The 25,834-nt window shown below is 36.2% G+C and overlaps 5 protein-coding genes, 1 long non-coding RNA gene and 1 pseudogene across 6 annotated transcripts; 2 read left to right on the top strand and 5 right to left on the bottom strand.

Moving 5' to 3' along the window:
• The first annotated feature begins 34 nt into the window (after nt 1–34).
• Nucleotides 35–4,388, top strand: LOC106305853 (annotated as a pseudogene).
• A 2,333-nt stretch (nt 4,389–6,721) lies between these two features.
• On the bottom strand, nt 6,722–8,087 carry LOC106305854. Its single transcript, XR_001263065.1, has 2 exons — nt 7,821–8,087; nt 6,722–7,743 (listed from the first exon to the last, which is right to left on the bottom strand). It is a non-coding gene; the product is annotated as an uncharacterized LOC106305854 (long non-coding RNA).
• A 1,386-nt stretch (nt 8,088–9,473) lies between these two features.
• Nucleotides 9,474–13,910, top strand: LOC106305849 (putative respiratory burst oxidase homolog protein G). The gene is given in 12 exon segments (XM_013742248.1): nt 9,474–10,027; nt 10,119–10,275; nt 10,399–10,447; nt 10,731–10,844; nt 10,930–11,355; nt 11,659–12,051; nt 12,137–12,348; nt 12,428–12,530; nt 12,625–12,680; nt 12,926–13,037; nt 13,040–13,454; nt 13,605–13,910. Coding segments are annotated over 12 exon segments (2,502 nt in total). The 5' UTR covers nt 9,474–9,672; the 3' UTR covers nt 13,715–13,910.
• Nucleotides 13,911–14,144: 234 nt separating this feature from the next.
• Nucleotides 14,145–15,878, bottom strand: LOC106305850 (magnesium protoporphyrin IX methyltransferase, chloroplastic). Its single transcript, XM_013742249.1, has 2 exons — nt 15,233–15,878; nt 14,145–14,798 (listed from the first exon to the last, which is right to left on the bottom strand). The coding sequence occupies exons 1-2, from the start codon at nt 15,785–15,787 to the stop codon at nt 14,415–14,417; spliced, it is 939 nt and encodes a 312-aa protein (XP_013597703.1). The 5' UTR covers nt 15,788–15,878; the 3' UTR covers nt 14,145–14,414.
• Nucleotides 15,879–16,392: 514 nt separating this feature from the next.
• LOC106305851 (acyl carrier protein 4, chloroplastic-like) lies at nt 16,393–17,649 on the bottom strand. Its single transcript, XM_013742250.1, has 4 exons — nt 17,372–17,649; nt 17,124–17,210; nt 16,909–17,031; nt 16,393–16,763 (listed from the first exon to the last, which is right to left on the bottom strand). The coding sequence occupies exons 1-4, from the start codon at nt 17,438–17,440 to the stop codon at nt 16,632–16,634; spliced, it is 411 nt and encodes a 136-aa protein (XP_013597704.1). The 5' UTR covers nt 17,441–17,649; the 3' UTR covers nt 16,393–16,631.
• A 538-nt stretch (nt 17,650–18,187) lies between these two features.
• LOC106305133 (CASP-like protein 1F1) lies at nt 18,188–19,645 on the bottom strand. The gene is made up of 3 exons (XM_013741502.1): nt 19,339–19,645; nt 18,796–18,910; nt 18,188–18,590 (listed from the first exon to the last, which is right to left on the bottom strand). Exons 1-3 carry the CDS (start codon nt 19,518–19,520, stop codon nt 18,375–18,377), a joined length of 513 nt encoding a protein of 170 aa, XP_013596956.1. The 5' UTR covers nt 19,521–19,645; the 3' UTR covers nt 18,188–18,374.
• A 1,552-nt stretch (nt 19,646–21,197) lies between these two features.
• On the bottom strand, nt 21,198–23,216 carry LOC106301369. Its single transcript, XM_013737750.1, has 4 exons — nt 23,072–23,216; nt 22,400–22,557; nt 22,037–22,318; nt 21,198–21,972 (listed from the first exon to the last, which is right to left on the bottom strand). Exons 2-4 carry the CDS (start codon nt 22,526–22,528, stop codon nt 21,328–21,330), a joined length of 1,056 nt encoding a protein of 351 aa, XP_013593204.1. The 5' UTR covers nt 22,529–22,557; nt 23,072–23,216; the 3' UTR covers nt 21,198–21,327.
• Between the last annotated feature and the right edge of the window lie 2,618 nt (nt 23,217–25,834).

Genomic DNA, 25,834 nt, shown 5'->3' with positions numbered 1-25,834 from the left:
GAAAATAGCAAATAACAACATATCATGGGCCCAAGCCGGTCCACGTCTCTACTACTTTTTTATTTCTTTGAATTATTACGTATAGCGTAAGCTTTGAAGTAAGTGACTATGACTTCTGACACAGAAGAAGAGAACAGCAGCGACATAACTGCCCACAATCCGGTGATGGAAAACGTTGGAGGCGCGGTCGGGTCCAGCGTAAGGGAGAATCCGGAGACGAAACAGAACGGCCTGGTGAACCAGATCAATCACTTTGCAGGGAAGCCAGCTCGGTTGGACCGATCGAAGTCAACGACCGGTCAGGCCTTGACCGCCGTGGAGAAGAGGTTTGAAAAGATCACGAAAACTACTGAGGGATTGCTGATTAGGTCAAAGTTCGGTGAATGTATAGGTAAAAATCTGCATGTGAAATCAAGGAGTTGTATTGTTCATAAACATTAATATATGAAACTAAATTAATTAGAAATATTGATATGTTGCAGGGATGAAGTCAAAGGACTTTGCCTTGGTATTGTTTGACGCATTAGCTAGAAGAAAGAATATGACAGGGGATGTGATTGATAAGGCAATTTTAAAGGAATTCTGGGAACAAATAAGTGATCAGAATTTTGATTCAAGGCTTATGATATTCTTTGAGATGTAATTTTTTTTTTTATCATTACCTATTTTCCCTGCTCCACAAGTTATTCTGGTTATTAGTCTAAAGTTTGAGCCAAGGGGTTTAAGAAATGCAGGATGGATAAAGATGGCGATGGTAGATTAACCGAAGACGAAGTTAGACAGGTAAATGTGTTTAGACCAATGAGGTCTTGATTGTTTCAGATGTTAATATCTGCATTCACATGCGAAAAGTTTTAATATATTTTCATATTTGATCTTTTTTGTGTGTGTATGTGAAATTTAAACACAAATTTATGCTAAAAGTTGTAAGGTCATTTAGAAAAATACACAATTAACTTTAAAACAAACAATCAAAATCTTAGTAATTTTCTTTGAAAAATCTGAGATTGTTTAATGGGTGGGAGATTAAATTGTTGACTCTGCTCTCTTTTTTTGTGTTTCGGAGATCATCAATCTTAGTTCGTCTACCAACAATCTGTCAGCCATCCAGAAAAGGTCAGCTGGATATGCAGCAATGATAATGGAAGAGCTTGACCCACATAAAACAGGATATATCTTGGTAAACTTTCTTGATGATGTTCCAAACCTATTTTTCTTTTGCCTTTATATTTTGCTGCTATATGTTGGTAACGCTAGTGAATTTATAACAGGTAGACAACCTTAAAATTTTCTTATGCAAGCAGAAACACTACCTGAAATCACAAATAGTGAAGAAAGAAGGCAGCCGGTTGAAAAGATAACTAAGAAGTTTAATAATACGCCTTATCCTAGCCCGTCTAGGACAATGTACCGTCGACTGGGATTCTTTGTTCTAGATAGCTGGCACAGAATTTGGGTGATAGCGCTATGGCTCACTATTACTGCCATCCTCTTCACATACAAATATATTCAGTACAAAAATAGAGCAGTCTATGAAGTGTTGGGGCACTGCGTGTGCTTTGCTAAAGGTTCAGCAGAAACGTTGAAGCTGAATATGGTGTTGGTTCTGTTACCTGTATGCAGAAATACCATCACATGGCTTAGAAATAAGGTAAAACCAAACTTTTTATAGAATATGTGTAACCAACTTTATATGGTAGTGGGTGGTTGAGAAATAGTTTATAATTAACGATATGAATCATAGATCATCGACTGCACTTTGATGTTGTTTAATATACATGTTGTATACTTGCCAGGTTATAAAAATCATACCAGTTTAGATGCTATAATATCTCTGACATTTATAGTTACATTACACTTAACCCTATACAGGTTATAGCAGTGGGAATTACGATAGGAGTAGGCATACACTCGATTGCTCACTTGGCTTGCGATTTTCCACGGCTGATCGCAGCAACTGCAGAGGAATACAAGCCTTTAGGAAAATACTTCGGAGAGGAGCAACCTAAGAGATACTCACATTTTGTGAAGTCAACAGAAGGTATAACAGGACTCCTAATGGTTCTCTTGATGGCAATTGCTTTTACACTAGCGCTGCCTTGGTTTAGACGAGGGAAGCTAGAGAAAACGCTTCCAAAGCCACTAAAAAAACTCGCTAGCTTCAATGCCTTCTGGTACACCCATGACTTGTTCGTTGTAGACTACATTCTCCTTATCGTCCACGGATACTACCTGTATCTCAGTAAAGAATGGTACAAGAAAACGGTGAGTATTTCGAGGTTTCAACATTATTCAGTTGTAATCTCAGCGACCAAGAATCATGTCACTAATTAATTCAAGGGTATTTTTGTAGACGTGGATGTATTTAGCAGTGCCAATAGCTCTATATGCATGCGAGAGACTGATACGAGCATTCAGATCCAGCATCAGGACGGTAAAAGTTGTTAACGCTGCGGTTTATCTTGGAAACGTATTGACTTTGAAAATGTCAAGGCCTAAACACTTCAAATACAAAAGTGGTCAATAAATATTTGTAAATTGCCCAAAAGTCTCACCATTTGAGTGGTACGTTAAAAATCCACTCTTAAGAATCAAGAACCATAAACCCATTTTAATGTTGATTCATGTGATGATATATATCACTGCAGGCATCCATTTTCAATAACTTCTGCACCACATGACGGCTATCTGAGCGTGCATATAAAATCAGCAGGAGATTGGACAAAGGCTATTAAAGAAGTTTTCTCTGAGGTCTTACTTACTTCTAAATCACTCAAAATTAGATATTCTATGCCCTTATTTCAAAAAAAAAATTTATTATCTTTTTGGTCTTTAAGTGTGGGAAAGATAATTCGAAAATGTCTCAGGTGACGTCTAAACCACCTCCGGTTAGAGATACGTCGCATGGTGCAAATAATCCCGAGTAAGTACTTTCCAGCTATCCTATAAAAATGATTCAAAGCATATGTAAGAAAAATATGCAAATTGTTTTTTTTCTAAACGTAAATGAGAACTATTATTATGTTTCAAACGTCTTTAGTGAAAACCATATATAAAAAAATAAGAATACCATATATAAAAACTAAGAATTATAAAAGAGTCAAAGAGAAGTAGTTGTAATAAAAAATAAAAAAGTAGTTGTAAATACTAGTCAAAGACTAAAAGAAAAGTCGTTATATTTCTAGAAGCTTGGTAGGTATGATACGTAATTTCCACTATGAAAGCAGCTTTCAGTTTTAAAAACCACATCTCGAGTTTCATTATATTGATCATATGTAGAAGAATAATTCCTACCTAAACTATATATTGTTATTCAAAAGACTAGAAAACATGATTATGATTAGATAATCATGTATGTTCCCACTTGTTATCTTTGTTATAACGACGACCAACTACTATTCCACAGTTACCCCAAAATCATGATTGATGGTCCATATGGCACCTCAGCACAAGACTACAAGAAGTACGAGGTGGTTCTACTGATCGGTCTTGGGATTGGTGCCACTTGAATGATCAGCATTATCAAGGACATTGTCATCAACAATATGTATGCCATGGAAAATGCTCAACTCCGCCAAATGGAGAATGGATTGGAACACGAGCCACAAGATAAGACAGAAAATTTCAAGACGAAAAGAGCTTACTTCTAGTGGGTAACGAGGGAGCAGGGCTCGTATGATTGGTTCAAGAACATCATGAACGAAATCGCAGCACGGTATGTTAACAAAATCCTAGAACTACATAACTATTGCATTAATTTATTCGAAGAAGATGACGGCGCCCGCTCCGCGCTCATACGTATGCTTCAGTCTATAGCTTATGCCAAGAGTGGTAAGGACATTGTCTCTGAGAGTCATGTCTCACTTCGGCAAACCTAATTTGGAACACGTCTATAGAAAGGTAGCCATGGATCATCCAGCTGGTACTAATGTTGGTAAGTTATCTCTCTCTCAAGCACACATCACATCAAGCACTAAGCTACAACTATTCTTCATATGACACTAGCATTTATCATCATGTGATTTAAGTAATTATCATGAAGAAGCGAATATGATATAAACATGGAATTGTATATATAATCGTGCAGGAGTGTTCTATTGTGGATCACCATTATTGGCAAAGGAGCTAAGCCGTCTCGCTTTGAAATTTACACACACGACGAAGATTAGATTCTCCTTCCACAATGGGAACTTCTAATTAATGACACTGAAGGTTATACCCACAATGCTGATTAAGCATGATGACCAAAAAGAAAGTGTAATGTTATTAGTGGAGACTGGAGAGCAAGTGTGTTATGTTTGTTGTTTAAAATTTGAATTTGTGTGGTTGTTTTTTCTTCTTTTCTGAGTAAAACGTGTGTGGTGATTTGGTGAAGAACGAAGTGTGTATTTAAGAGCTTTATTGTCTAATTAAAATATTTAATACTCCTTCCGTTTTAGATTAATTATCGTTGTAGAAGAAAATTTTCGTTTCAAAATAAGTGTCGTTTTATGATTTCAATGAAAAAGTTATTCGTAAGATTCTTCTGTTTATTTTTTTATTGGTTGAAATATGGTTAGGTGTATGGGTAATGATGTTTTTATTTTGAAAATGTATAAAATTAAATGTTTTCTTAATCTGTGTGCATGAACCTAAAACAACAACTAAATTGAAACGGATGGAGTATTTTAAACTAAAATGTTAAACTAGTCATCTCTATTTAGTTTGTGTACTTTTTCTTGGACAAATACAACCAATAATCGTTTTGTCATTTGAAAAAGAGAATAAAAATTAACACAAAAATACTATTGTATCTTCTTCTTTTTTGTCAAAATATGAAATTCAATATTTAGTAAGAGGTGACGAATGTTTCACAACTCATAAGTCCAGAGTATCTTGGTATGGAGAATTTTCATCTGATTTTTAGTTTTCGGTTCTGGCTTTTTGCAGCTCATCTTTCTGGTGTGGGACCAAAGCAAGGTCCTTACGAGTTTAAGCCGGCAATGTCATCGCAAGCGCCAACAACAATGTGTTCTCTCCTTTGAATATATTTCCTCAATCTACCCCTGATAAACCAATTAAAGGATCCTTCATCTTGCAGGAGTAGGTAGATGTTTTGCCCGCTTCTGTGTAATCTTTCTTTGTAATTCTCTACTGTCATGGCAAGCAAAATTCACTTGCATATCATTAGTAAGTCTAAACGAGACAGTCCAACATTTGTTTAAGACCTTCAATATGATTGCAGCCAATCGTCTGTAAGAGTTTTGAGCCTGCAGTAAAGTTACATATTACATTGATTACAATAAACAGCGAAAGAACTATGAACTGGCCCTGAAGAAGGGCATGCTTGAAGAAACCACCTTCGGAATGCAGGAAGAGTTATGATAATCTCGTCGGCCGCTATTGCATTGATGGCATAGTTCTTATTCATCACTAAAGAATCATCAGCATATGAACAAGAATGACCAACATGGGAGCAAGGTGTGCAATCATCCCGTCTGCTTTGTTCTGAGGGTAATGTATCAGCACGTCTAGGCATACGACTGTGTTGTACTTCCCGCTTAGGCTCTATAAATCATTCACTTCAAATCTTGGTAGATTCTCTCCTCCTAGCTGCTGCTTTGCCTGTGCATATATTGAAATCGGTTAATAAACAATAAGAAGGATTCACAACCGAGAATGTAGTTCCTTAACAACTCTATCTTGAATCCAAAGAATCTTAAATTATCTGAATTACTAAATATTTTTTTTTATCTGAATCCTTCTTATTGTTATTAACCGATTCGAAAAACCAAATCTGATGGTACAAAATTAACATGCATCATAGCTGAAGATACACTCCGAACATGTGTCTAAACTTGGCTGTCATAGTATTCTTTGCTTTTGATATATGTTGAATCACTTAATAGTTAGAATTTCTTTATAGGTATAGTGAAAGTCAGTTAATTATTCGGTATAGATACCATTTTCACTAATGAAAGTTATCTGTTGTAAACACTATCTCCAAAATATATAGGATCTTCATGAACTTCATATCTCATATCAACACGTCACATTTCACATGTAGTGATGACAAACTTCTTTGGATATTTATATCCCCATAATATAATCTTTTGAGTTCCTCTTGCTGCAAAATTATCCTTAACTTGAAAAATATCTTTCTCTATTTCTAGGTTCCATCAATAAAACATCTGATATTTCTTGAAGTTTGAATCAACTGGATAGAAATATTATCCTCAAGGATTTTTAAATCATCAATTTATACTTCAACTCATATTGAACTTTTTATTTTCGTTACACCCGAAACCTCATCTTGGATTTTCAGTTATGTTTTTAAAGATTTTATTATTCCGATTTTCTAAATATACTACAACAGAATAATTAAAGCCGTGTTCTTTTGAAATTCTCTATGACAAATAATCCATGTTTTTATAAACTTCAGAACTCAGAGCAAACACCATTGGAGTCCTTATGATTATTAAACTATTTTTTTTTTAAGAATAGTGAAGGACTCTAATCAAAATAGAAGGTCCAATGGTGTTCTTCAATTTGAAGTCCTTAGGAATAAAAAAAAAAAAATTAAAACATGTAATATGATCAAATGTGTATGGAAGATTTCTCAATCTTTTTCAAAGTTTGCTGTTATGAATGAGCGTTACCAATTTCCCCATCAAAACTAAAGTTTCCAACTTGACGATCATAAACATTGCCTCGCTGCATACCATAAGATCTCCTTTGATTCTACTCCATCTCGCATATAATCCCCAGATTTCAGATGTACTTTCTGCTCGGACAATCTATAAAAAGAGATTATCACAAGCATACAAACTCAGACAATGAGACTGACAAAACAGAGATTATCACAAGCATACAAACTCAGACAATGAGAATAATTTTTCCAAGCAACTCCAAGTGCCGTTGTGTTTCAGCACACGGTTTTGTTTCAGTTGATTCATCAGGAAAAAGCTTCAGTTTCAACCGATAAAGATGATGAACTCCTATTTCTGTCGGTCCAGTAAAACAACATCAACCCTCTTGTTTTTGCTCATGCTCAGTATCTTTTGTATAGCTTCAAAGGCCTGAAAGAAAAAAACAGTACAGATAAAACCAAATCGTCTAAATCCTAGCACCTGGCTCTAGCATTCTATCCAAAGCAATTGAAGAGAAAGTAGGCATGGCTCTCTGCATATCATCAAACGAAACAATGAGGAGAAGATGCGCCACTTTTGTTTCTTCTTGTCTTCTTCTTGTTTTCCTGTCAAGACATGTAGACCAAACCAGCTTGTATAACTTCTGCAACATGTATATTAAATATTTCTACCAAAAAATAAGAACATGTATAGCATTAGATAGAGCGATCTTTAACATTAACACTCCAGCAAAAACAAAACGTACATTCTCATTCTGAGAGATTCAAACATCAGGTGAACACTAAATTTCAGAGCATGTGAGATCCTTGTGAGCATGCCAGAACATTCAAATTCATCATACACATGCATCTATCTATCAAATCACACAATTTCTCATCTCAATTCAAGTGAAGCTTCAATGCATCTATCTACTTCATTAACAAGTTTGAACCAGAACAACGCCATTCTCCGATGTCATATGTGAAACGAAATCGACTCAGCAGTAACAAAAAATGGAAATCGAAAGGAGGATACACAAACTCAGATTCTTTTGATGATGGCTTCGTCGACAACAAGTCGATTAGGAGACTTCTTCCTCTCAAACATAGTTGTTCTGAAATCATTCTTCGATTTCCTGAATCAAAAACCAGAGCTTAGAGAAGAGATCAAATTAAAAGATCAAAACTTTGTGATCGGAATCACCGAACGAACCTTCTCGCTCTTGGCTGGGCACAGATTTGGAAGAGTACGAAGCAGCAATCGAGCACCATCAACAACACGATTTCTCTTGAAACAAAGGAGAGAGATTTATTGAGAACATCAACACACAATCACAACACAAAAAAAAATTCAATTGTGAGAGAGTGAGTGACGGAGAAAGAGAGACCAGAGAGAGAGAGACTACAGAAAATGCGAAAACGAAGAAGGCCACGTCAACAAGGATATATTCATTTTAATCCTTAATTAGGGACTGCTCCTTAGCTTATTTAGGCTTTATATTATTATTATTATTGTATTGGTATTTGCTTAGGATTATGTGCTAAGGATTCATTTAAATCCTCTGTTGCGGATGGTCTTATAACTAATTTTATGACATGCTTTTTTTATTCACTGAACTAATTTTGAAGGCTTTAACCTTATGCGGGCTTAAATCTGGTAATTACACTTGTTCCATTTTTGTGGTTTCTAAACAAACCTTTTTTATTTCCTTTTAACATCTCAACCAATATTTGTCTTTTTTTTTAGTATTTACTTTTTAATATTTTCTTCCGTTTTTAGTATTTCACTAGATCAATAATTTAGATTTTAATTGATATTGATTATTTTTTCTATTTTATTCAGTTTCCGTCGATTTTAGTTAAAATTTTACTTTTCTTTGAATTTATATAATTAAAATAAATTCATAACAATACAATATTTTATATAATATACAATTTTATGTTAATAGCATTAAAATAATACTTACTAATTATACAAATGCTTTAATTTTAGTTTTATTTATATATTTTAGAATATGACTTTTTTTTATCAAACTAAACTTGCATTAATTTTAAATGTGTTTACACTCCAACAAAGGAGGATACAAAAAGGCTATTAACAGCCAAACAAACAACAACATAAGGGAGAAAATGACGATACAAATCACAAGAAGGAGCCATATGAAATAGTACCACAACAACATCATAAGCTTCTTTAAAGACCGCATCTAGTGTAACCCGTAAAACAACACACACTGCACCATACGCAGAGAAGAGCATTCAATGGGAGGAAAATCTTTGCAATACCAACGAAACTTTGTTCATCCAATTTACTCCATATAAAAAGAAATATTAGGAAAAAAGACCGATTCAAACCATATTTTAGAATATGACTAAATTCTAGTAATTTGTGTAATATAAAATCATCGGTTTTTGCCCACTATATAGATTTATTTTGTGGGTTCCGCCTCTAGCTGTAACGCATTGGAATATACTTTTGTGTGTTATAAACTATAATCTACTGGACAGTGAAATCAGTGACTCGTGATTATGAGATTGGGTATTTCATATTTGGTCTTTAAAAAAAAGAGTTTTGGTATTTGGTCTTTTTTAAAAATATTTTCCAGTCTTAAGAACAAAGCATTTGGTACCCTGTCTTCAATTAATTCGCGGATCAAAGATGAGTTGGCCGAGAAAACAGCAAATAACAACAAAACGTGGGCCCAAACCGGTCCACGTCTCTCTTATTTTTTTACTTATCTGAATTCCGTGTATCCCGTTCAACCTAGGTTTCGACATGTTGTTGGAATATATTTTGTGCATTATATAATTTACTCGTCGTTGAATACTGACCAACGCCGTTTTATATATGACAAGAAGCCCATAACATAACGCATTATGCGAACGAACATCTCGAGTTGTCTCATACGACGTCCCAAAGAGTTTCACAATAAGATCTTCAGAGCATTGACTTGAGATACAAGAAATAATTAGTCATCCTTTTTCTTGGTCCTGTTTTGTTTCCAGTTGAAATCGTCACTTACATGAGTTTTCTTTGCATAGAGTGAGCTTTGAAGTAAAGAACTATGACTTCTGACACAGAGGAAAAGAACAGCAGCGACATAGTTCCCCCAAGCGGATCATTTCGGTCGACCGATCACAATCCTGTGATGGAAAACGTTGGAGGCACGGACGGATCCAGCGTAAGGGAGAATCGGGAGAAGAAACGGAACGGGCTGGTGAACCAGATCAAGCGGTTTGCAGGGAAGCCAGCTCGGTTGAACCGGTCGAAGTCAACGACCGGTCAGGCCTTGAGAGGGCTCAAGTTCATCAGTAAGGCTGACGGTGCGGATGGCTGGACCGCCATGGAGGAGAGGTTTGAAAAGATCACGGAAACTACTGAGGGATTGCTGATTAGGTCAAAGTTCGGTGAATGTATAGGTAAAAATCTGCATGTGAAATCAAGGAGTTGTATTGTTCGTAAACATTGATATATGAAACTAAATTAATTAGAAATACTGATATGTTGCAGGGATGAAGTCAAAGGACTTTGCCTTGGTATTGTTTGACGCATTAGCTAGAAGAAAGAATATGACAGGGGATGTGATTGATAAGGCAATTTTAAAGGAATTCTGGGAACAAATAAGTGATCAGAATTTTGATTCAAGGCTTATGATATTCTTTGAGATGTAATTTTTTTTTTTATCATTACCTAGTTTGATCTTTTGTACATTTTTCCCCTTGATCGATAGTCTCCACAAGTTTTTCTGGTAATGAATCTAAAGTTTGAGCCAAGGGTTTCTGAAATGCAGGATGGATAAAGACGGTGACGGTAGACTAACTGAAGACGAAGTTAAACAGGTAAGTGTGTTTAGAATTAGATCAACGAGGTCTTGATCGTTTCAGACGTTAATATCTGCATTCACATGCGAAAAGTTTAAAACATTTTCATATCTTATATTTTATGTATGTGTGTATGAAATTTTAACACAAATTTATGCCAAAATGTTGCAAGGTCATTTAGATTTTTTTAAAAGTACATGATTTAAAAAAGAAAAATAAAGAAAACGAACAATCAAAATCTTAATAATTTTCTTTGAAAATATTTAATTATTGACTCTGCTCTGTGTTTTTATGTTTCGAGGTCATCAATCTTAGTTCGTCAACCAACAATCTGTCGGCCATCCAGAAAAAGGCAGATGAATATGCAGCAATGATTATGGAAGAGCTTGACCCAAATAATATAGGATACATCATGGTAAACATTCTTGATGATGATCCAAACTGATTTTTAAAAAATATTTTGTTGCTCATTATCTATAACTCTGCTTAATTTTAAACAGGTAGAAAGTCTTAAAAAATTGCTTATGAAAGCAGAAACAGAAACACTAGCTGAAATCACAAATAGTCAAGATCCAAAGCAATTCATTGAGGAGCTTAAAACTACGCCTGACCCTAACCCGTTAAGGAGATGGTACCGTGGACTCAGATTCTTTGTTCTAGATAGCTGGCAGAGAATTTGGGTGATAGCGCTATGGCTCAGCATTATGGCCATCCTCTTCACATACAAATATATTCAATACAAAAATAGAGCAGTCTATGAAGTGTTGGGGCATTGTGTGTGCTTTGCGAAAGGTTCAGCCGAGACGTTGAAGCTGAATATGGCCTTGATTCTGTTACCTGTATGCAGAAATACCATCACATGGCTTAGAAATAAGACTAGAGTTGGTGTTTTGGTCCCTTTTGATGACAACATCAACTTTCATAAGGTAAAACCAACATTTTTTTTATAAAATATGTTTGACAACCTTTATATGGTAGTGGGGTGGTTGAGAAATAGTCTTATAATTAAGGATATGATAATCAGATGTTTGTTTCAAAAAAAAAAAAAAAAGATAATCAGATGTAATCCCATTGCACTTTCATGTTGTTTAATATACACGTTTTAAATGGAAAGAAAAATAGTTCTTTACATTAGTTTAAACTCATGTTTAATACTTACCTAGTTATAAAAGCACTCTTTTAAATTCTATAATCTCCCATTTATAGTAACTTGACGCCTAAACCTACAGGTTATAGCAGTGGGAATTACGATAGGAGTAAGCATACACTCGATTGTCCACTTGGCTTGCGATTTTCCACGGCTGATCGCAGCAACTCCAGAGGAATACAAGCCTCTAGAAAAATACTTTGGAGAAGATCAACCTAAGAGATACTCACAGTTTGTGAAATCAACTGAAGGTATAACAGGAATCGTAATGGTTTTCTTGATGGCTATTGCTTTTACACTAGCACTGCCTTGGTTTAGACGAGGGAAGCTAGAGAAAACGCTTCCCAGGCCACTAAAGAAACTTGCTAGCTTCAATGCCTTCTGGTACACTCATCATTTGTTCATTGTAGTCTACATTCTCCTTATCGTTCATGGGTACTATTTGTATCTCAGTAAGGAATGGTACAAGAAAACGGTGAGTATTTCGAGGTTTCAACATTATTCAGTTGTAATCTCAGCGACGAAGAATGTCACTAATTAATTCAAGGGTATTTTTGTAGACGTGGATGTATTTAGCAGTGCCAATAGCTCTATATGCATGTGAGAGACTGATACGAGCATTCAGATCCAGCATCAGGACGGTAAAAGTTGTTAACGCTGCGGTTTATCCTGGAAACGTATTGACATTGAAAATGTCAAGGCCTAAACACTTCAAATACAAAAGCGGTCAATACATGTTTGTAAACTGCCCAAAAGTCTCACCATTTGAGTGGTACTAAGAAAACACTCTTAAGAAGTAAGATTCATAGTCATTTCAATATTGATTCATGTGATGATATATATCACTACAGGCATCCATTTTCAATAACTTCTGCACCACAAGACGACTATTTGAGCGTACATATAAAAGTAAACGGAGATTGGACAAAGGCTATTAAAGGAGTTTTCTCTGAGGTCTTTTTTACTTCTATATCACTCAATATTATATATTTTGTAGATCTTTAACTGAGGAAAGATGGTTTGAGAATTATGTTGCGTTATGTCTCAGGTGATCTCTAAACCAGTTCCTGTTAAAGATACGTCGCATGGTGCACATAATCCCGAGTAAGTACTTTCCAACGATCCGATAAAAATGATTGACAGTACAATTTTATACAGATACATCTAAACGTAAATGACTAACTATTTTAATATTTAAACGTACCATTTGATTGGTGATAAACCACCTCCGGTAGTCCGGTTAGAGATACGTCGCATGTTGATTGTTTGTTTGTTTATTTTTGGAAACTAATCTACCTAGCAGAAGTTAATGTTGTTAATTTTGAAATTCCACGACCATTATTCCACAGTTACCCCAAGATTATGATTGATGGTCCGTACGGTGCACCAGCACAAGACTACAAGAAGTACGAGGTGGTTTTACTGGTCGGTCTTGGGATCGGTGCCACTCCGATGATCAGCATATTATTAAGGACATTATCAACAATATGTATGCCACGGAAAACGCTCAACTCCACCAAATGGAGAATGGATTGCAAAGGAAGCCACAAGACAAAAACGAAAAATTCAAGACGCGGAGAGCTTACTTCTACTGGGTAACGAGGGAGCAGGGCTCGTATGATTGGTTCAAGAACATCATGAACGAAATCGCAGAACGTGACGTAAACAAAATCATAGAGCTACATAACTATTGCACTAGCGTATTCGAAAAAGATGACGCTCGCTCAACCCTCATACGTATGCTTCAGTCTATAGCTTATGCCAAGAGTGGTAAGGACATTGTCTCTGAGACAAGGGTCAAGTCCCATTTCGCCAAACCTAATTGGGAAGAAGTGTACAACAAGATAGCCATGGATCATCCAGATGGCACTAATGTTGGTAAGTTCTCTCTCTCTCAAGCACACGTCAAATCAAGCACTAAGCTACATCTTATCTTCATATGGCACTAGCATTTATCATCATATGATTTAAGTAATGATTATGAAGTGGTTATGATATAAACATGGAATTGTATATATAATCGTGCAGGAGTGTTCTATTGTGGATCACCGGTATTGACAAAGGAGTTAAGGCGTCTAGCTTTGGAATTTACACACAAGACGAAGATCAGATTCTCCTTCCACAAAGAGAACTTCTAATTAAGGAAAATGAAGCTTATACCCCTGATTAAGCATGATGACAAACAAGATCATGAACTTATTGTGAAAGTAAGCGTGTTATGTTTGTGAGTTTAAAGTTTTAATTTGTGTGGTTAGTTTATTCTTCTTTTCTGAATAAAACTTGTGGTGATTATGTAAAGAACGAAGTGTGTGTTTAAGAGCTTTTTAATTTAGTTTAAACTAGTCATCTCTATTTTTGTTTGTGTATTTTTTCTTGCACAAATACAAATACAATCAACAATCATTTTTCTCATTTGAAAAAGAGAGCAAAAAAACTAACACATACAAAAATACATTGTCAATTATCCCTTTTTGTCAAAATATGAACTTTTAGATTTAGTAAGAGGTGATTTCAAAAAAAATATATACATTAATTTTTCACAACTCATCAGACTAACAAGAGCATCTAGGTATGGAGAATTTTCATCTGATTTGAGACCTTTAATATGATTGTAGCAAATCTTCTGCAAGGATTTTGAGCATACAGTAAAGTTACATATAACATTGATTACAATAAACAGTTGAAGAACCATGAACCGGGTGGCCTGAAGAAGTGCATCTTTGTAGTGACCACCCTCAGAGTGCAAGAAGATTGTGAAAATCTCTTTAGTAAGTTTTGCACTGATGACATAGCTCTTATTCATCACTAAAGAATCATCAGCATATGAACAAGAATGACCTACATGGGAACAGCTTCAATGAGCCTCGAAAAATAGAACTGGGTGGTAATGAGTCCTCTCTTGCTGATTTTCCAGCCAACCTTACGCAATGCTCTTTCTACATCCGCCTCAGCGTGTAGGTAGGCCCTTGTAGCCTTTGAGGGACCTGGGAAAAGCTCTCCAATCCTCTTTAAGATATCATAGTAGAATGTCTTTGGTGCAAAACTGAGAATCACTCTCTTCTCTGCTAAGGAAGCAAGGTGTGCGATCATCCCGTCTGCTTTGTTCTGAGGGTAATGTATCAGCACGTCTAGGCATACAACTGTGTTGTACTTCCCGCTTAGGCTCTCTAGATCATTCACTTCAAATCTTGGTAGATTCTCTCCTCCTAGCTGCTGCTTTGCCTGTGGATATATTGAAATCGGATAATAACAAGAAAAGGATCAGAATCGAGAATGCAACTCTATCCTGATTCAGAAAAAAAATTGAAATTATCCGAATAACCTGAATTATCCGATATTTTTAACTAAAAACCTGAATTATCTTAACAGTGTTATTCGAATTATCAAAAATTATTCGAAAACAGAATCAGAACCAAACAGGGACAGAATTGGACCGAAATTTTTTGGATATTAGCCGGTTTTCAATCTTGTTATTTGAACCAAACTTAGAGAAACAAACTAAACCTAAACTGAATTAAATTTCATTAAGCTGAACTCAGTATCCTTATATCCGAAAGAATCTAAAACCCGGGAAAATATAAACCAAACCAAACCAAACCAAACCGAATGCTCATAACTTAGAACTCAGCAGCAAGCACAGAGAGACCAAAGCTCACCTTCGTCTCAGCTTCAGCAACCATAGCTGCAGAGATATCGCTAGCAGAGACGATCGCCCCTTCCTTAGCAAGCGGTATCGAGAGCAATCCGGTCCCACATCCGGCGTCGCACACCGTGACACCGGCCAACGATCCTTCCTCCGTCAGCATAAGCATCGTTTTCTCCACCGTCTTGGCGTGGCCGACTCGAATATCCTTCTGTACGCGGTTCACTTCGTCAGTCTCGCCGTAGATCTTCCTCCACCGCTCGAACCCCGTGCTGTTGAAATACTCCCTCACCACCTCCTTGTCTCCTCCTCCGACCTCCTCCGCCTGCAGCTTCCGCCTCCTCTCCGGATCCGTCAGCGAAACGAACGTCGCCAGAGCTGCGACGGATCCGCCTCCGAGTACGGCGATAGTCGTGCTGTCCACGCCGGCTAGGTCGGTGACGGATGACGCCACGACGGTGGCGACTCTGCTCCGTGAGGCTACATTGAGTCTAGTGGCGTTGGGGAGTCTGGGAAGAAAGTGAGAGACGGAGGAAGATGGTGATAACAAGGAAGGAGCAATCGGCATTCTAGAAATGCAGAAGAAGTGCGGCCTTTGCTTACTCTCTTTGGCGCCTTTGGAGTGATGAGTGTTATCTTTATCCTTTGGACAGGGGATTGGAGGAGGATCTACAGTTTTATTTCCACGGGGCCCACCATGTTGCGGGTGACTCACAGTCAGGTTTCTTTATCATTGACAATGTGGTCACTGACACCTTTGTGTTCTTTTTTCGGTTTTGTCTAAACCGAATCAAACCATGTTTTGATAGATTTTGTGTTAAGGAAAGATAATGAAGAGTGTGGAGTAAGATCATGGAGCCCAGAATAACCCCAACAAGAGGAACTAAAATTCATTTCAAAAGGTACAAGTCTAATTTTAATGGAAACTCTATTCCAAAAGTATTAACCTTCATTCCCTGTGCCAAACTAAAATTCATGGCAGTTTTAAGTTTATTTTGAATAGACACTACTACATAAACTGTTTTTGACATACCTTAGGTTATATTTGTTCCATATTCTCTATACGTTACCCTAAATCAACTCTTCTTTTCAATCTTTGAGGAAAGTTAGATATAACTAACTGATAAAGCCATGTCATGTCCTAGGAGTAGACAAGCTCAATTCAGGTGGCAGTGACAAAAAGACACATTATATATGCTTCATGAAAGACCAATCACCACAAAGAATCAATCTCAACGTACCAAAGTTTTCTCATCATCAACATCCAATCTTAATTTCCAAAAGAAGAAAACAAAAAAAATAATAGCATGGTCTAATAAACAAAAAGTAAATGATCTGAAACCAAGAAAGCTCAGAAAGGAGGAGAAGAAAAAGACAGCCGGTTTGTGTTAAACCAGGATAGTTTAGGAAGCTTAGGCCGCAGGTTTCTTCTGAGCAAGATCCTCAATCAAATCAGCTGCCTCTTGAATAGTCGTAATGTTCTGAGCATCAGCTTCCTCCACACTTATGTTAAACTTTTCCTCCAAAGCCATCACTATCTCCACCTACATCCATATCCAACCGGCAAAATGTTAGCGAGTACTCAATTAACTAATAACAAACCATTAGGGCTACAAAACCATTAAGGGTACTGTAATGGTTGGCCTAAACATCACGTTAACATGAAAAGGGGGAGAGGGTATAACATACGGTGTCAAGAGAATCGGCGCCAAGAGCAGAGAACTTGGACTCGGCAGTGAGCGCAGTGTCGGCAGACAAAGCTAATTGTTCCCTGACAATGTCACTCACTTTCTGCACCGTCTCTGGTTTTGCCTGTATTTATTAAGCTAACACGTTACAATCCAACTTATTGCATTTCTCATATAATGAATTCAACTTTAGGTTCAAATAAATCTTTTACTTACTGCACAACTGATCTGAAGACGAAGGTTCTTTGAAGACTGAAAACGTCCAAAGGAGATAGGCTGGAAACTCAAGGGTTTTCTTAACACCTGATGATTAACAGTATTCAAGAATAATTGCGTTAAAAAAAAAAAAAAAAAAAAAAAGAAGAAGAATAATTGCGTTATTTGATTATGGCTTTTAAACATTATTGGTCACAATAGATATATATGTATAAACTAAAGATTGAGTTTACAGAGGAGAATGTCACCTGAGAAGTTCTGGTAGATTGTACGGAGGGAGCTTTGAAGCTTAGAGAACTGGTTGATAGGGAAGCCATTGAAGGAGATGTAGCTCGATACACAGCTCAGAGACACAAAGAAAATTTGGCTTCTCCTAATGCAACCAATAATTGGATAAGGTGTAATCTCTTCAAGAAGAAAGATATTTATTTTTTGGAAAGTAAAGGACGCGGATACGGTCGTTTTGCACAAGTCCCTCTGTTTTGTGGCCGAGGTTAGTTCTTGCGGATTCAGGCCTATCTTCGGCACATGTTGCTATGGGTCCTACATCTGTGAAGTGTATGATCGCACCCCTTTTTTTGCAACTAAGACAGGCCCAAACCAAAATACAAGTTATTTCAACGGGCCCATATTGGTTCTTGGTCGTATCTTGTTAAATTTTTCCTTTGCGTCCTCTGTTCCCTCAAACTGTATCTAGAAAAACTATATATAGTTCTGAGTGTTCGGATACCGTTCAGGTTTGGATAGGATATAGATTCAATTCAGATCTCGAATTTCATTTTTTTTGGCCATGCCTAATAGTAAACCATAGTAAAATATAGGAAAATATACAAGACTTAAATAACATAGATCAATATCATTAGTTTGGTGCTGAATGCTGATAATTTTTACAAATGTTTGTGTTTATTACAGAACTTTTTCTAATCATCTAATCAATAAATTTGAAGTCTAGCAATCATTTGAATATCGAGAGGAGTTTGCTTATCCTTGTTGAAGCATCTGCTGATCACTTTTTTTTGTAGGAGTTGATTAGTATTGAAATGCACGTAACAAGAGTCCCAAAGGATAAAAACAAATGAAGACGAGACTTAATTAACATAACAAGTAACAAGAGTCTCAAGGATAAGCACCTCACGGAATCATACAATTTCTTTCTTTAGATTTTTCATCTTATAATTATAAGTATATAAGAAAGCTTGAAAAATCATGAGTTAAAAGCAAATGTATAATACGAAAAGTAAAGAAAGTTAATTAGAAATGACGAGCAGCTGAGGCAGTTAAGACAGTAAGGATGAACAAGAGGAGAAAAGATGCGAAGGCCAATGCAAGTGAGAGAGTAACACGGTTACAGTAGTTATGGACGTAGCCACATATCGGAAGCCAACCGGCGTGTGTATTACCATACTTTCCGATGTAACCATCCGACATGGCCGCGGAGAAAGCCGATATAGCCGTCAGCGTCGTTAGCTGTACAACATTATTAAACTCTTTTAGGCTAATCTTCATAAAAAGAACTTTGGTCAACTTGGAGCCCTTTTGTTTTATGTATAAAAATATCTCTTTGAATTTTTTGAACTAAAGCAAATATTTAGTGTTCAGAACCATCTCAAAACGTTCCTGTATATAGTCCATATCATATATTCAGAAAATAAAAAAAATGGAGAATAATTACCAAATCAAAGAAGAATAGTGCAAAAACAAGTCCTCTTCTACGGACAGCTAAATAAGCCCATACGAGTGTAAACAATGTCATGCCGGCGATAGCTATTTCTGCGTACACCAAATACCTGCGAAACATATCAAAGCCATTACACACTCTCAATCTATTTTGTGTCTCTCATCGTAGTAATGATTCTGGTTACACCGTTTAAGGTTGTCTATGCTTTAGGTTTCAAGTGGTAGCAAACACGAGACAAATCAATGAAATAGTAATAAACGAGATGTGAACGAATGAGACATGAAAAATTCAAGAATGAAATTATTTTACATATTCTTCTACGTCACAAAAGAGAGGTAGCTCTTCTTTAATACGTCTCCATTTTTTTTCAAAAATTCCTACCAGAATGTGTGAATTAATCATTTTCCATACGTACTTTAATGTGTTTCGGTGAAATTTCATCGGACGCAGATTGATGATTGCGTCATTCCATCAATTTTTTAAATTCACTAATTAGATAAGTATGTGTACTTTGATAAAATGAGCAAAATAGTATACCTAAAGGCAGATGAGTAGTCGTATTTAGCCTCAAAATTAATGCCATAAACAGAAGCGACTTCATGGTTAGTGATCGTGAGCCCCATGGAGGCCAATGCAGTGCCAATGGCTAACACTCTCATCGACACTTGAACCCCAAGATTCATTAAAGGCGTTCTTCTCTCATCATTGGCTCCCATCATTATCCAGATCAATCAATATTTTACTTTCCTTAAGATGACAGATGATACAAATAAGACAAAAATATGGTTGTTGTTTGTTGTGGTGTAAGATCCCAAAACTTCAGCAAGACAAGAGAAAGAGAAGAGAAGTGGCATGGATAAGAAGAGATAACGCGAGCATGATTTTATAGCAAATTAACATGTGGATGAGATTGCAAAACAAGATATTTGAGGACGTTGGATGATCGAATCCTCTGCCTAAACAGCTGGGCACTTTCCGTTTGAATACATTAAATTTGGTAACAAATCTTTGAATATATAGTGTATACACGTCATTTAAAAATATTATTAGTTGTTTTAATTTTGTTTGGGATAATTAACGTACTTTCTGTTGAGTGTTAACATCAACGAAGATCACAAGTTTTTTTTCATCGAGGATAATAATGACTATGAAAGCCATACATATCAAATGTCCAATATCACGTTTTCCCCTGTGTCATTTATTTTTACATCCAATAGCTCACCTTTCTTTTTCTGTTGTTTTCAGTTTTGCTATGAAAAAAAAAAAAAACTCAATAAGAACATAACTTAGGGTTTACCTATTATCCCTTAATAGTAACTGATATTCCATAATATAACAAATTTTGTTATATGATGTCAAAAAAACAAATTTTGCTATATTTATATACAATAAATTTGATTATTAGTATCTAACTTTGTAAGGGAAAAGATTTATTTATTATAAGTTTTACATAATATTTTCACTATTGGTGAAGGATTTGGTTTTTTCTTAGTCTTAAGTAAATTGATTTGTTAAATGCTTTTAAAGTTTAAACACCCTAAAATATGTGAGGTTGACAGAAAAATATACTACACACTCTTACACGGTTGTATTTTAGTACAACATTTGGGTTTTAACGAAAGAAACAAGTATGATACAAAATATAGCTATTCCATATTTTGTATCATACTAATTTCTTTTTGGTAACATTTTTATTTTAGTTATTATTCCATATAACACCATCTAAAAATACCAGTCAACGATAAAAATGTGTATTGCATGAAAGGTTTGCAGCTAACATTGATTAGCAGTAGATTAGCTACGAATTTTCTTACTTACTAATTGCTTTGTCGTTGAAATGAAGTTCGTCGCTAAGACCTATTTTTAATGGATTATTTTGTAGCTAATTATGTAACTATCAGACCGAAGCAGCATCATTATTTTTATTGGTTTTCAAATGACATATTTTACGTGATTGTCACTTAGAAAAGTTATTAGTCTAAACTACCTTTTCCCTATACATCACAAATTCACATTGATACCTTTCCTGTTCATATCTCAAAATCGAATGTTAGTCATGAGATGTACAAGAGTTGGTTGGTAACTTTCAATTTTTTGCCGTAAAATTTAAGCCGTGAATTTTGTAGCTTTATCTTTAAATTTAATTGCTGTAAATTTATTATAAAGTTTTAAAATCAATAAATCTAAAGCTTTTGTGTTCTCGTTTTGGTTTTTATTAATAAATCTTGATTGCTTTGAGTTTAGTGTTTTAGAGTGAATTATGGCTGTGGAGCGCATTCACAGTCAGCACCGATCACCCCTACGATCACTAGAACATGTATTATCAAGAAATCTAGTATCCAACTTATATCTTGTTATTTTATTTAATAAACCGAGTTTTTTACATTAAGATACAGTTTCAACAGTTTAAAAATGAATTTATTCTAGTTTTTCTCAAACATATAGAAACTTTTACAAATACAATCTCCAAAACAAGAAGAAAAACAATTATATATATTCGAGATCTTCTTGAAGAAATCAAAATCTTTAGCAGACAACATTAGTTGCTCCGGTAGAAACAGGACTTGCTGCTTCAAGCAACATGGGGTTCCATTTCATCACCACTTTGTCACCGCACCTTCCATCGGATGAAACTCCGGGGAACTCCATCTGAATTGCTTCAACAGACGACGGGTTTGGTGATCCAGACAATGTCATCTTCTTTTGAGCTACCGACTTGAGCCTATACCTCTCTGCTCTTGACCCAATCACCTGTCCCATAACCGACGCTGCTATGGTAAACACCATCGCCATCTTAGGCATCAACACTGACTTCCTCAGTATTCCTATGAAGGGAACCGCTGCGTGAAGAGCTATAAACCAAGACGCAGAGAACTTTTCAGTGTGCTCTCTCCAGACCCCGAGAGGCACGTTTAGCGCCATGCCGAGCATCCCTATCACAAGTACTTTGGATGACAAAGGCTGTGGGCGGAGGTTCTTGGCGAAAGCTGTTTTTGATATGGCTGCTCGAGCTGCTACTATTGCTTTAGGGCACTTGTAATGCATCCCTGGAGGTGGTTGCAGGATCTTTGCCACGAGCGGCGCCACACCACTTACAGCTCGGTACGATTTAGCAATAGGGCAGTTTCCAGTTTGAAGCCAGTCGTCACTCATAGCTTCGTGGCTTCCCCCCTGAAAGAGCAACAAGTAAGCAATGGCTCTAAGAGAAAGAAACGTGTTGAGCAAGAAGCTTTACCTTGGAAGAATCCTTGTTGTTTTTGGAAGAGTCAGACTTTCTCTTTTGGTTTTTAAACATGTCAGAAAACGCATCAAACCCAAAAGGCCCTCCAGGTCCAAAAGATGAGAGACTAATCGTGGCGGCCTTAGCAGCAAGTGGGTTGAACACAGGCTCTGGCTTCTTCTCAGCTTCAGCTCTGTTGGAGAGCGGGACAACTCCATCTTGCCCGTGGAAAAGCCTAAAGGCCGTATCAAAATTGGGTCCATCCTCGAATATAGGCCCTTGACCTGCTCGTCGTGCCTGCAAGGGAATTAAATAAGTCAATGATGAGAGATGGGATCAGAAACAATCCAATGCCAGGGACTTTTAAGTTTTACTTACGGGGATGGGGAAAGGCAAGGAGGAGGAGAAGGAGAGATTAGTGGGCTCATTGATGTTCCTCAAGAAAGGGCATCGGAGAATGTCGAACTGAGAAGCCACGTCACTAGAGTCTCCCGAACAATTAGCCATTCTTGTCGTGTTGGAAAAAGGAGAAGAATCTGAACAAACAATAAGAAGAAGCAAATGAATCATGAGAAACTGAGTCCTTACAAAGCACAAAAACTAGAATGACATCAACTGTAAAACCAAAAAAATCAATATGAGCAAAAAAAACAAAACTTAAAACAAACAATCCAAAGATGCTAAAGTAAAAGAAAAAGGCAGAGAGGATACGACAATGGATGTAGGCAAAGTATCTCTCACTTTAAATGGATGATATAATTGGTCAGATGCTTCCAAGCTTTAAGCTTTGATACAAAGAAGACCACTCTAATTTCCAGATTATAGAGCCGAAAAGTCGTTAAATTGAAGAACAATTCGCATATATAATTAACCACAATTGAGCCACACAGAAGCAATATGAATTCAATTTTCAAAAAGAATCAGAATCAGTAGAGCTATGAGCACTCGACGAATTGAAATTGAGTGAACAGATAAATATAGCTAGACGAGTCCTAAATCAGATCTAGCACAAATTGGGGGAAATGAGTAGAGGAGAGAGGAGAAGCTTACGGATAAGAGACGGAAGACGCCGACGACGAACAAATCGGAACAAGTGATCTGAGAGAGAGAGGCGTGTGGGAGGAACGATGCGAAAAGAAAATGCTTTAAGGAAAGAGAAAGAGGTGGTTTTGGTTTTGGTTGGTATCAACGTGGAGAAGATTGGGTTTTTTGTTGACTTTTTTTATTTTTATTATTGAGCTGCTTGAAGAAACTTTCTCTACCTGCTTCGTGCCGACCACGCGCTCTCCCGACAGCCACCTACTTTGACAATTTTGCAATAATAACGCAATTGCCTTTGTTCAATAGTCACACAACCACAAGTCTTTTCCACATTTTCTTTGTTTTTTTTTTCTAAGGGATGGCGATTAACTTTCTCGTTCCGTCGTGTTTCCTCATTTGACCCAATGATTCCGTTTTCATATGGTTCAGACATTTAAGATTGGTGACATTTGAATTTGGTTTTAATTTTGTTGTGTGTAGGTAGGGGGTGTAGTTCTCAAGGTTTCCTTTCCATCAACTCTCAAAGAAAAAACAGCTCATAACACTTTTTATAATAAGGATTAAGGCCTAACTTCCCCCATACATACCATGTTCGCTCAAAGTTTGCAAAAATATATATATTGGACCTTTGAGCCCAATGGGGTTTTTCTTTATTTTTTCCCTTTCTGGGCCGGGGGTTGACGTTGGGGAGATGCGCAATGATTGGGCTTCACACCATGCATAGTTTTTCTTAGTCCCGTAGGCATGAAGTTACTTGCAAATTCAGATATGGATAAGTTGTTAATTCACATATGTGATGGTGCCTACTGAGAAAAAAACAAAAACTGTCCAAAAACATGAGTTCCTTGCTTTCCCTAGTCCTACGGTGAAGGTTCATTAATAGGCTTTGAAGACTGCATGATCTTTGCATATATAATAATAAATGTCTGAGCAATGTCATACAAAACAAAGTTGCTCCTTCATCCGGGCTCCTACTACCAATTTTGGAATATTAATGAGATGAAGGTATGATGTGAAGTGAATGGAAATGTAACCAGTCGAACTTTTAAGGTCCACCATAACAATTGTGTTTTGTGTACTGTGTTATATCACCAAAGACATGAAGAAAAATCTAAGGTGGAAAAAGTATCTACTATTATATATACAAAAAAATAGTCAGTCTTCTTCATCGAATTATTTTTGTTAGGAATAGGTCTTGAAGTTACTATTCCCCCCCCACTTTAATAATATATGGGGCTAATATAAGGGTGACATATATTTTTGTTTAGCTTTGTTCTCCTTTTGTTTCTTGTTCCCTTGACCATTTTATTTTTGGTTAATAGGTATTCCGTATTTGTATGTGTTCACTTATTAGTGCATCCTTGACCTTGTGTTTGTGACGCTTTGTGAATGAATCTTTATTCAGTCAGATGACCACAACAGTTTGGACTTGGTTGTTATTTTAGTGATTAAATTGTATATATTTAGGCATATTATTGGTTTCAGTTAATATTTTAATAAAATGACCACCAGATAATATAAACCTTTGTTCCGTGTTTAGCAAAGTATGCCACTCACTTAAGCTCTATTCTTCGAGCTGTATTTGATTGGTGATTCATAGGACAACGAAATAAAGCTCTTTATTAGCAGTAAAGCATACTCTAGCATCCCTAATAGTTTCGCATATATCCCTGATTTGATCATTTACACTTTGCAACAACATTCTTAAGATTGAATAATATTTTGTAAGTGCCTTATTTAAATCTGGTATGTCGGTATATGTATTCCGATTCTGATGTACTGCTTATGTATGGAGCATGAAGCAGATGCTCTTCTCCTACAGTGTTGACATCTTATAGACAGTTAAATATATTTGAATTCGAAAGTGGAGAAAGTGAGGACGAGGAGGAATGGTTGGCAACGAGTTTTAACCGTCTAATTAGGAATCTGCATGGTTGGATGGAACCACTTCCTTTGACCGTAGAAGAACCAGAGAGACTCCATAAAGTAAAGGGTTCCACAGCTAATTATTTACATATTTTAATGTAACAAATTGTTTGATCAGTCAATTAGTCTTTGATTAAGAGAGTGAGACTAAAAACGAAAGGTGGAAACTATAATCTAGATGCAAATGGGTTTTCATTATAGTCAATCCTTTTCATACACTTTTTGTTTCAGCCAGACGTCTTCTGTTTTTCCTTTGATAGGTTATTTAATCTGTTATATTTTAATTTTCTCAAAGTTAATAAATACATTAAGTCATGAATTGATATACTACGTATGAGCTTGTAAACCGAATACTACACTTTACCACAAAACGAAAGTGATTTATTCCACTAATGATCTTCTTCTTTTTTTTTTTTTTGCTTTAACTAATGATCTTCTTCTTGAAATGTTATGTTACATGATATTGATTATAGCAATTGTTACGAATAAGAACTTTCACATGAAACATAATTTTCAGCATATTTAGCAATGGTGACATGGTCCATGTAAGATAACATTTTCTTATTGAAATATTATGTTACATGATATTGATTATAGCAATTGTTACGGATAAGAACTTTCACATGGAACATGCTAATTTTCAGCATATTTAGCAATGGTGACATGGTCCATGTGACCTCCATCGGTACGTATGACATACTATATCACTCTCAGTGCCAGTCTTGAAAATATGAAGGCTGAAAGCAACTAAAAAATTAAGGCCTATTATTAAGTGTCATTAGTTTTAAAATTTTCACAAATATCTTTTAAGAAGGGGAGGCATTGAACTCCTTTCCTAGCTTCCGC

The sequence above is a fragment of the Brassica oleracea genome, chromosome C7, assembly GCF_000695525.1.
Source record: "Brassica oleracea var. oleracea cultivar TO1000 chromosome C7, BOL, whole genome shotgun sequence".
NCBI lineage: Eukaryota > Viridiplantae > Streptophyta > Magnoliopsida > Brassicales > Brassicaceae > Brassica > Brassica oleracea.
Note: the sequence above shows the minus strand (reverse complement) of the source record. Positions and strands in the feature narration are given on the sequence as shown.

Bases quoted from the DNA above. Each gene is read 5' to 3' on its own strand.
- LOC106305850 (XM_013742249.1), bottom strand. From the start codon at position 15,787: ATGCCGATTGCTCCTTCCTTGTTATCACCATCTTCCTCCGTCTCTCAC. The intron at 14,799-15,232 runs GTGAGCTTTGGT...ATATATCCACAG, and splicing joins TTGCTGAAGCTGAGACGAAG to GCAAAGCAGCAGCTAGGAGG.
- LOC106305133 (XM_013741502.1), bottom strand. From the start codon at position 19,520: ATGATGGGAGCCAATGATGAGAGAAGAACGCCTTTAATGAATCTTGGG. The intron at 18,911-19,338 runs GTATACTATTTT...TATGTTTCGCAG, and splicing joins GACTACTCATCTGCCTTTAG to GTATTTGGTGTACGCAGAAA. The intron at 18,591-18,795 runs GTAATTATTCTC...AATGTTGTACAG, and splicing joins CACTATTCTTCTTTGATTTG to CTAACGACGCTGACGGCTAT.
- LOC106301369 (XM_013737750.1), bottom strand. From the start codon at position 22,528: ATGGCTAATTGTTCGGGAGACTCTAGTGACGTGGCTTCTCAGTTCGAC. The intron at 22,319-22,399 runs GTAAGTAAAACT...ATTCCCTTGCAG, and splicing joins CCTTGCCTTTCCCCATCCCC to GCACGACGAGCAGGTCAAGG. The intron at 21,973-22,036 runs GTAAAGCTTCTT...TTGCTCTTTCAG, and splicing joins ACAACAAGGATTCTTCCAAG to GGGGGAAGCCACGAAGCTAT.
- LOC106305851 (XM_013742250.1), bottom strand. From the start codon at position 17,440: ATGGCTTCCCTATCAACCAGTTCTCTAAGCTTCAAAGCTCCCTCCGTA. The intron at 17,211-17,371 runs GTGACATTCTCC...GTTAATCATCAG, and splicing joins AATCTACCAGAACTTCTCAG to GTGTTAAGAAAACCCTTGAG. The intron at 16,764-16,908 runs GTATGTTATACC...ATATGGATGTAG, and splicing joins GCGCCGATTCTCTTGACACC to GTGGAGATAGTGATGGCTTT.